An 11,055-nucleotide genomic window follows, 5' to 3' on the forward strand; every position below is an offset into this window, starting at 1 on the left:
CACTAAGCCCAAACCAGATGGGGTGGCGTATCGCTGCAGAATGCTGTGGTATCCATGCTGGTTAAGTGTGCCTTGAATTCTAAATAAATCACTGATGGTGTAACCAACAAAGTACCCCCACACCATAACACCTCCTCCTCCATGCTTCACAGTGGGAACCACACATGCAGAGATCATCCGTTCATCTACTCTGCCTCTCACAAAGACATAGCGGTTGGAACCAAAAATCTCAAATTTGGACTCATCAGACCAAAGGACAAATTTCCACCGGTCTATTGTCCATTGATCATGTTTCTTGGCCCAAGCAGGTCTCTTCTTATTGGTGTCCTATAGGGGCGGCAGGATAGCCTAGTGTCTAGAGCGTTGAACTAGTAACCGAAAGGTTTCATGTTCAAATCCCCGAGCTGACAAGGTACAAATCTGTCGTTCTGCCCCTGAACAGGCAGTTAACCCACTGTTCCTAGGCCGTCATTGAAAATAAGAATTTGTTCTTAACTGACTTGCCTAGTTAAATAAAGGTAAATTATAGTAGATGTGGATGTTGATTAAGGCAGTCCACCGCACCTCTCTGATTCAGTGGGGTTGGGTTAAATGCTGAAGACACATTTCAGTTGAAGGCATTCAGTTGTACAACTGACTAGAAATTTTCCAGATTCCCCTTTCCCTTTCTAATGAACGTATCCCCTGCAGCAGAGGCAACTCTGGGTCTTTCTTGCCTGTGGCGGTCCTCATGAGAGCCAGTTTCATCATAGTGCTTGATGGTTGTTGCGACTGCACTTGAATAAACTTTAAAAGTTCTTGAAATTTTCCAGATTGACCTTCATGTCTTAAGGTAATGATGGACTGTCATTTCTCTTTGCTTATTTGAGCTGTTTTTGCCAAAATATGGACTTGGAATTTTACCAAATAGGGCTATCTACTGTATACCACCCCTACCTTGTCACAACACAACTGATTGGCTCAAACATTTTAAGAAGGTGACTCCCTCATGAAGCTGTTTGGGAAAATGCCAAGTATACCACCCCTACCTAACTGATTGGCTCAAATGCATTAAGAAGGAAAGAAATTCCACAAATTAACATTAACAAGGCACACCTGTTAATTGAAATGCATTCCAGGTGACTGCCCCATGAAGCTGGTTGAGAGAATGCCAAGAGTGTTCAAAGCTGGCATCAAGGTTGGCTACTTTGAATAATCTAAAATCTAAGATATATTTTTATTTGTTTAACACTTTTTTGGTTACTATCACATTTCAGGTAAGACCCAAGTGCAGACTGTGTTGAAGTAACAATGTTTATTGTACCAACAGGGGAAGGCAAACGACAGGTCAAGGAGGGGGTGGAGACAAGCAAACGACAGGTCAAGGAGGGGGTGGAGACAAGCAAACGACAGGTCAAGGAGGGGGTGGAGACAAGCAAGCGACAAGTCAGGGAGGGGGTGGAGACAAGCAAACGACAGGTCAAGGAGGGGGGTGGAGACAAGCAAACGACAGGTCAAGACAGGCAGGTGTCGATAATCCAAAATAGCGGCAAAGGTACAGGACTGCAGGCAGGCTCAGGAAAGTGGTCAAAACCAGGAGGGCGAGAAAAAGAGAGACTGAAACGCTGGTTGACTTGAACAAACAAGACGAACGACAGACAGAAAACACAAGTATAAATACACAGTGGATAAGTGGGGAAGATGGACGAAACCTGGAGGAGACAAGCACAAGGACAGGTGAAGCAGATCAGGGCATGACATTTACTACATGATTCCATATGTGTTATTTCATAGTTTTGATGTCTTCACTATTATTCTACAATGTAGAAAATAGTAAAAATAAAGAAAAAATAGTAAAAATAGTAAAAATAAAGAAAACCCTGGAATGAGTAGGTGTGTCCAAACTTTTGACTGGTACTGTACATAGCTAGGCTATGGCTATACTATACTTAGCGACCTAATAATTATCATAAAAAACAAACCTCATTACAAACTAAAATGTTAGGACACTGCCCCTTTAAGACATAAAACAGCTCTTTACCAGACTGGCTTTTCAGAGATGACTAGAAATGTAAAAGTTTTGTGTTCTTATAGGAAAGCAACATTGCTGACTACAAATGATAATAACTCACTAACTAGCAAAGAATATGAACAAATGTGACTCGTTTCAGAAAATGAGGTGTATGTCATGCATCACTACTTCACAAGAGAGCCATTTGAGTGTAAACTTTTTTTTTTAAATCTAAATGCGTTTTTTGGCAGAAATGCCTTCTGGGACATGTGAACTTTCATGTGCCTTAATAACAAACTTGTATGTCATCTGTAAATACAGATAAAATTGTTAAATTACGAGCCTAGTTGGTTTAGCCATGGAAAAAGGGAGCAACCTTCCCGCTAGCTATGATTGGCTGAGATAATGAGTGGGCTGGACATGTCGAGAGATGAGTTCGAATTGGTCTGCCATGTTGCACGCGTCTGTCTATTTGAGCTGGTCAGTATGTCTAGGTAATCCTTTGTAACGTTTAAAAATATATATATCACGTAGTAGAACTGCATAAGTGTTGCTCTCCACATTCTGGAGGACCGAGTTTTGAAATCAGTGGAATTAGAGTATGATAGCTAAGGAGATGGAGGAAACACCTGTCTCTGGATTACATCTTCAAACTAAGGGAAAGGTTGGCATCTGTGACAGAGAGGGAGAAGCGTCCATCCATGTATACAGATAAAATAGTTTAACTCGCTACATTTTCAGATATTACACATTTCAAATTTAGTCAGAAAGTCATTTTCATTTCAAGTTAACGCGTACTGTTAGCTAGCTTGCTTGTTAGCTAATGTTACGTGTATGATCTGTGTAGTAATATTATTCGTATCGCAGAGCCATTTGCATTGCAAGTTATAGCCTGATGTTAGCTAGCTAGTTAACATAGTACCTGGTTGGTAAGCTACCTGCAGATTCATGCAGGGTAGTAACGTTATGAGTTGGGATTATGGTTCATTGTTTAGCTAGCTAGCTACATGTCTAAACACTCGTCTGAGTGTGCCAGAGTGCAGCATAACTGAGAAATTTACGAATGCTCAGCACCCTCCTGCAGTCTTGCCTCTGTCCTCTTTCTCTCCTGCAGTCTTGTCCCCGGTTCTCTTTCTCTCCAGCAGCCTGTCCTCTGTTCTCTTTCTCTCCTGCAGCCTGTCCTCTGTTCTCTGTTCCCTTTCTCTCCGGCAGCCTGTCCTCTGTCTTCTGTTCTCTGTTCTTTCTCTCCTGCAGCCTGTCCTCGGTTCTCTGTCTCTCCTGCAGCCTGTCTTCTGTCCTCTGTTCTCTTTCTCTCCTGCAGCCTGTCCTCTGTTCTCTTTCTCTCCAGCAGCCTGTCCTCTGTTCTCTTTCTCTCCTGCAGCCTGTCCTCGGTTCTCTGTCTCTCCTGCAGCCTGTCTTCTGTCCTCTGTTCTCTTTCTCTCCAGCAGCCTGTCCTCTGTTCTCTTTCTCTCCTGCAGCCTGTCCTCTGTTCTCTTTCTCTCCAGCAGCCTGTCCTCTGTTCTCTTTCTCTCCTGCAGCCTGTCCTCTGTTCTCTTTCTCTCCAGCAGCCTGTCCTCTGTTCTCTTTCTCTCCTGCAGCCTGTCCTCTGTTCTCTGTCTCTCCTGCAGCATGTCCTCTGTTCTCTGTCTCTCCTGCAGCCTGTCTTCTGTCCTCTGTTCTCTGTCTCTCCTGCAGCATGTCCTCTGTTCTCTTTTGAATATGGACGGTGTCAGTAAACGTTGGTTAAAAAGCGTAATTAAATTGTTGCCAGTCACCGCACTGGATAACATGAAAACAGCCTAACCAGCTCTGCTAGGATCAGTAAAATGGTCAGAGTGGGGTGTTCTCTCATTATGTGTCTGAAAGTAGCTAGCCAACGTTAGCCAGTTAGCTTGGGTGCTTGACTGCTGTTGTGAGGTCAGAACGTTCAGATCAACCCTACTCGTCGGCCAGAGCGTCCAGTGTGAGGTCAGAACGTTCAGATCAACCCTACTAGAAAACGCTCTGAATTTACCAACAGACCCTCTTAAGCTTTACACCCACCCATCTATTTCAGTATTCACATGTCAGGCCATGTACTAAACAACCAAAGATTTCAGGACTAAAGGCTGGTTTATACTTACTACACTAGAGCACACTCTGGCACTCTAGATTCAATTTATGAACACACCCATAGTATAAACCAGCCTTTAGTCTTGAAATCTTTGGTTGTTTAGTACATGGCCTGACATGTGAATTCTGAAAGAGATGGGTGGGGCTTAAGAGTGTGTGAATGATGCTGAATGGGTGGAGACAAGGGAAGGGCTCTCCAGTAGTTGTAACAAAACATTCATGGAGACCATTTTCTCAAAAGTGAGGTTACAAATGTATCAACTTTGAAAGCATTATTACTTTCCCATTGTTCCTTAACCTTAGTGTATGATATACCTCTTTCTAGCTCTGAGTGTCTACTTTTATCCAATGTAAAAAATAAAATAAAAATTCAAATGTTGCTGCATAAGATCGGCCTGGTCGGTCACAAATGTGCACAGGTGGCTACATGCAGATCTCGCTTTGATCTCAAAACAAGCACATGTATACGCGACCTCTCACTGTAAAGACAGTCCAGTTTATCTACTCACGACTGCTCATACTGTAAACACAATCCAGTTCAAAGTTAATGGCACAGATCCATATATGGAAATGGCTATTTGCATATAGGCCTACTGCAATAGAATCCTACTCCAATGTGCTATGCCTACAAGAAAATCTCTTGCACAGTTAGTTTTGCATACTAAGTTTGCGTAGTTTGTTTTGTTTCGGTATGTTATATTGAAAAAAGTGCCTAATATTGTGTTGATTCGAGCACAATTCCCACAGTAGAGCTAAACATTGATACTGACAAAGGAGAAAACTGTAGAATCTTGAGTGAAGTTCAATCTCGTGCTTCTCTGCATGTGCTGATATTTCTTCTGCGTGGCAGTCTGAGGGGAGGGAACATTGCTTAGAAGGCAATGTGTATTATTTTTAACATACTATTAAAATAGTACTCACTTATAGGAGTGGCTAATTATTTACAAGTTGCTAGCTTTCCCATAAACCCATCGTCGAAACCACATTTTCATCTTCTTCTGTGGTTTGGAAACTTCCTGTTCTTTGACTGACGAAGACACAGAGTTTGGAAAAATTCTAAGTATACAGCATTTGTGTTGCAACGGAGCCTTCAATCGCAAGGGGGTGTTGCGATTCCACTCTGTTGTGGAATTACAACAAATGAATGACATCTGGTGCAACTTAACAGAGGGATTATGGGTAATGTGAATGAGGTATTTGAATTTGTTCCTATGTATGACCAGAACCAGCTCCCATAAAGATCTAGTCAAAAGAAGGGGAAAGACAGTGTCGTTTGAGATGAAAACGAGCCCATCTTTCTGGTTGTCCCTGGAGTTATCTTTCTGCAGCTTCTTTTTTCTCTCATGTTTGCCTCTGGCTGTGAATGTAGCTGGGAATCTGGCTGGGAATCTGACTGCATGTACTGGCTGTGAATGTAGCTGGGAATCTGACTGCATGTACTGAATGTGAATGTAGCTGGGAATCTGGCTGGGAATCTGACTCCATGTACTGGCTGATAATCTGGCTGGGAATCTGACTGCATGTACTGGCTGATAATCTGGCTGGGAATCTGGCTGCATGTACTGGCTGATAATCTGGCTGGGAATCTGGCTGGGAATCTGACTCCATGTACTGGCTGGGATTCTGGCTGGGAATCTGGCTGCATGTACTGGCTGGGACTTCTGGCTGGGAATCTGGCTGCATGTACTGGCTGATAATCTGGCTGGGAATCTGGCTGCATGTACTGGCTGGGAATCTGACTGCATGTACTGGCTGGGAATCTGACTGCATCTTCTGGCTGGGAATCTGACTCCATGTACTGGCTGTTAATCTGGCTGGGATTCTGACTGCATGTACTGGCTGTTAATCTGGCTGGGAATCTGACTGCATGTACTGGCTGGGAATCTGGCTGCATGTACTGGCTGTTAATTTTTTTAAATGTATTTTATTTTACCTTTATTTAACTAGGCAAGTCAGTTAAGAACAAATTCTTATTTTCAATGACGGCCTAGGAACAGTGGGTTAACTGCCTTGTTCAGGGGCAGAACGACAGAGTTGTACCTTGTCAGCTCGGGGGTTTGAACTCGCAACCTTTCGGTTACTAGTCCAACACTCTAACCACTTGGCTACCCTGCCGCCCCGACCGTCACCGTTAATCTGGCTGGGATTCTGACTGTGGTGTTTTGTTATTAATGTGTGTCCTCTCCAGGTTGCATGTTCCGTTCAGTGTGGAGGAGATCAGTGTATTTGGTGACGGTCTGAGGGAGCTGTTCATCAGGTCTGGTTGTTACAGCTCCATCCCTATTACTGGGTCTACCCTTGGTGCTACCATACACTGGCTGTTCACCTCACCACCCAAGAGCATCTCATTTAGTGTGCTGTACAGAGAGGACACACACACCTCTGGAGGAGGCTAAGGTATATTTAACACACACTGCTGGAGTAGGTCAGTTATTAGTGTTTAAAATAATGTGTTCTAAGGTATAGGGTTAGGTTTAATGTTTTCTAAGGTATAGGATTAGGATTAATGTTTTCTAAGGTATAGGGTTAGGATTAATGTTTTCTAAGGTATAGGGTTAGGTTTAATGTTTTCTAAGGTATAGGATTAGGATTAATGTTTTCTAAGGTATAGGATTAGGATTAATGTTTTCTAAGGTATAGGATTAGGATTAGTATGTTCTAACGTATAGGGTTAGGATTAATGTTTTCTATGGGTATAGGGTTAGGATTAGGTTTAATGTTTTCTATGGGTATAGGGTTAGGATTAGGTTTAATGTTTTCTATAGGTATAGGGTTAGGATTAGGTTTAATGTTTTCTATGGGTATAGGGTTGGGATTAGGTTTAATGTGTTCTAAGGTATAGGGTTAGGATTAGGTTTAATGTTTTCTAAGGTATAGGGTTAGGATTAGGTTTAATGTTTTTAAGGTAGGGTTAGGATTAGGTTTAATGCGTTGTAATGTATAGGGTTAAGATTAGGTTTAATGCGTTGTAATGTATAGGGTTAAGATTAGGTTTAATGCGTTGTAATGTATAGGGTTAGGATTAGGTTTAATGCGTTGTAATGTATAGGATTAAGATGAATATGTTCTAAAGTATAGAGTTAATAATGTGTTATTATAGGTTTAGGTTTAATAATCTGTTCTACGGTTTAGGGTTAAGGTATTCTGTCCTGTCTCTATTCCAGGTACTGATCCCTCTGACTCGTTGTCAATCCCACAAAGAGACCATGACAGGAGAGCTGATAGTCAGGAACACTGGAGAATACACACTCATCTTTGACAACTCCTTCTCCAGGTACACACATCTATACCCACACACTTCTATACACACACAGGTCTATAACTCCTTCTCCAGGTACACACATACATCTATGCACACACACATCTGTGCACACACAGGTCGATAACTCCTTCTCCTGGTACACACATCTATAACATGGTGGATGTAACAGTCTGTATGTTCTATCCTGCCCTCAGCCTGTTCTGTCTCCTCTCTATCCCCCCTCACCCCATTCTGTCTCCTCTCTATCCCCCCTCACTCTGTTCTGTCTCCTCTCTATCCCCCTCACCCCGTTCTGTCTCCTCTCTATCCCCCTCACCCCATTCTGTCTCCTCTCTATCCCCCTCACCCCATTCTGTCTCCTCTCTATCCCCCTCACCCCATTCTGTCTCCTCTCTATCCCCCTCACCCCATTCTGTCTCCTCTCTATCCCCCTCACCCCGTTCTGTCTCCTCTCTATCCCCCTCACCCCATTCTGTCTCCTCTCTATCCCCCTCACCCCATTCTGTCTCCTCTCTATCCCCCTCACCCCATTCTGTCTCCTCTCTATCCCCCTCACTCTGTTCTGTCTCCTCTCTATCCCCCTCACCCCTGTTCTGTCTCCTCTCTATCCCCCTCACTCTGTTCTGTCTCCTCTCTATCCCCCTCACCCTGTTCTGTCTCCTCTCTATCCCCCTCACCCCATTCTGTCTCCTCTCTATCCCCCCACCCCGTTCTGTCTCCTCTCTATCCCCCTCACCCCATTCTGTCTCCTCTCTATCCCCCTCACCCCATTCTGTCTCCTCTCTATCCCCCTCACACCGTTCTGTCTCCTCTCTATCCCCCTCACCCCATTCTGTCTCCTCTCTATCCCCCTCACCCCATTCTGTCTCCTCTCTATCCCCCTCACCCCGTTCTGTCTCCTCTCTATCCCCCTCACCCCATTCTGTCTCCTCTCTATCCCCCTCACCCCATTCTGTCTCCTCTCTATCCCCCTCACCCCGTTCTGTCTCCTCTCTATCCCCCTCACCCCATTCTGTCTCCTCTCTATCCCCCTCACCCCATTCTGTCTCCTCTCTATCCCCCTCACCCCATTCTGTCTCCTCTCTATCCCCCTCACCCCATTCTGTCCCCTCTCTGTCCCCCTCACCCCATTCTGTCTCCTCTCTATCCCCCTCACCCCATTCTGTCTCCTCTCTATCCCCCTCACCCCCTGTCCCATTCTGTCTCCTCTCTATCCCCCTCACCCCATTCTGTCTCCTCTCTATCCCCCTCACCCCATTCTGTCTCCTCTCTATCCCCCTCACCCCATTCTGTCTCCCTCTATTCACCCCATTCTGTCTCCTCTCTATCCCCCTCACCCCATTCTGTCTCCTCTCTATCCCCCTCACCCCATTCTGTCTCCTCTCTATCCCCTTCACCCCATTCTGTGTCCTCTCTATCCCCCTCCCCCTGTTCTGTCTCCTCTCTATCCCCCTCACCCCATTCTGTCTCCCTCTATCCCCCTCACCCCATTCTGTCTCCTCTCTATCCCCCTCACCCCATTCTGTCTCCTCTCTATCCCCCTCACCCCATTCTGTCTCCTCTCTATCCCCCTCACTCTGTTCTGTCTCCTCTCTATCCCCCTCACCTCATTCTGTCTCCTCTCTATCCCCCTCACCCCATTCTGTCTCCTCTCTATCCCCCTCACTCTGTTCTGTCTCCTCTCTATCCCCCTCACCCCGTTCTGTCTCCTCTCTATCCCCCCTCACCCCATTCTGTCTCCTCTCTATCCCCCCTCACCCCATTCTGTCTCCTCTCTATCCCCCCTCACCCCGTTCTCTCCTCTCTATCCTGTCATCTGTGGTGTAGGTTCATCTCTAAGAAGGTGTTGTATCGTCTGAGTGTTGAGCAGCCAGTGGTCTACGATGGAACACATTGACTGTCTGGAGAGGAGAAGACTGTTCTGGTCCTTTATCCGCAGTCTCTCTGTTCTCTTTAGATGAGAGGGTGTTTGAAACAAAGGGACTGACTAAGATGAGAAAATCTCTGTTCTCTTTTCGTCATCTGGCTGTTGTTGTTATATAAGAGGGAGGTTTGGTTGTGTTGTTAAAGTAGAGTGCCTGTGTGTCAGTCATGGTTCTACAACTGGTCTGTGTATCTGTAGGTCAAATGAACTGTGCCTTCAGTTGAATGGACCCAGACAGACTAGAGAGTTGAATGGACCCGGACAGACTGGAGAGTTGAATGGACCCGGACAGACTGGAGAGTTGAATGGACCCAGACAGACTGGAGTTGTGACGTCATGTAAAACAAGGAGTTAGAATGTTCCTGCTGCTGTATCAGGAGGTCTGGTCTGGTTTAGAAAATAGTAGGCAGAGAAAGGTCATATGAAAACACTTATATGTTATTGATCAAATTAAAGCATGTTAAATGTTTAAATGTTTCTCTTAGCTGCTATATCAACCTGTACCAAACACCAACACTGGTCAGGATTGGTCTGAACTGGTCTGGTTTCGTTCAATAGTACCCAGAGAAAGGTCATGAAGTGGAAACACTCAGTATGTAAGGATATGTAAAGCTTGGCTGTAACACTGCATACTGTAAAGCTTGGCTGTAACACTGCATAGTGTAAAGCTTGGCTGTAACACTGCATACTGTAAAGCTTGGCTGTAACACTGCATAGTGTAAAGCTGTAACACTGCATAGTGTAAAGCTGTAACACTGCATAGTGTAAAGCTGTAACACTGCATAGTGTAAAGCTGTAACACTGCATAATGTAAAGCTGTAACACTGCATAGTGTAAAGCTGTAACACTGCATAGTGTAAAGCTGTAACACTGCATAGTGTAAAGCTTGATTGTAACACTGCATAGTGTAAAGCTTGGCTGTAACTGCATAGTGTAAAGCTTGGCTGTAACACTGCATCGTGTAAAGCTTGGCTGTAACTGCATAGTGTAAAGCTTGATTGTAACACTGCATAATGTGTTTCTCATTTGGAAGAATGTATGAAAATCAGCAGTTGAAGAAGATATTTCCACAGTTCGTCTTCCAGTTTATTAACTCCAGATAGAACACGTCTTCCAGTTTATTAACTCCAGATAGAACACGTCTTCCAGTTTATTAACTCCAGATAGAACACGTCTTCCAGTTTATTAACTCCAGATAGAACACGTCTTCCAGTTTATTAACTCCAGATAGAACACGTCTTCCAGTTTATTAACTCCAGATAGAACACGTCTTCCAGTTTATCAGTTCCAGATAGAAACTAACTCCAGATAGAACGTCTTTATTAACTCCAGATAGAACACGTCTTCCAGTTTATTAACTCCAGATAGAACACATCTTCCAGTTTATTAACTCCAGATAGAACACGTCTTCCAGTTTATTAACTCCAGATAGAACACGTCTTCCAGTTTATTAACTCCAGATAGAACACGTCTTCCAGTTTATTAACTCCAGATAGAACACGTCTTCCAGTTTTTAACTCCAGATAGAACACGTCTTCCAGTTTATTAACTCCAGATAGAACATAAACTCTTCCAGTTTTTAACTCCAGATAGAACACGTCTTCCAGTTTATTAACTCCAGATAGAACACATCTTCCAGTTTATTAACTCCAGATAGAACACGTCTTCCAGTTTATTAACTCCAGATAGAACACGTCTTCCAGTTTATTAACTCCAGATAGAACACGTCTTCCAGTTTATTAACTCCAGATAGAACACGTCTTCCAG

The 11,055-nt window shown here is 44.1% G+C and overlaps 1 protein-coding gene across 1 annotated transcript in view; it reads left to right on the forward strand.

The window, feature by feature from the left end:
• Nucleotides 1-9,757, forward strand: part of LOC112238074 (FYVE and coiled-coil domain-containing protein 1) — a 35,587-nt gene extending 25,830 nt beyond the window's left edge. The window contains 4 exon segments of the mRNA XM_042307876.1: nt 6,291-6,470; nt 6,472-6,499; nt 7,267-7,376; nt 9,192-9,757. Coding sequence (XP_042163810.1) covers nt 6,291-6,470; nt 6,472-6,499; nt 7,267-7,376; nt 9,192-9,261 — 388 coding nt within the window. The 3' untranslated portion in view covers nt 9,262-9,757.
• The last annotated feature ends 1,298 nt before the right edge of the window (nt 9,758-11,055 follow it).

This window comes from Oncorhynchus tshawytscha, linkage group LG28 (assembly GCF_018296145.1).
Source record: "Oncorhynchus tshawytscha isolate Ot180627B linkage group LG28, Otsh_v2.0, whole genome shotgun sequence".
NCBI lineage: Eukaryota > Metazoa > Chordata > Actinopteri > Salmoniformes > Salmonidae > Oncorhynchus > Oncorhynchus tshawytscha.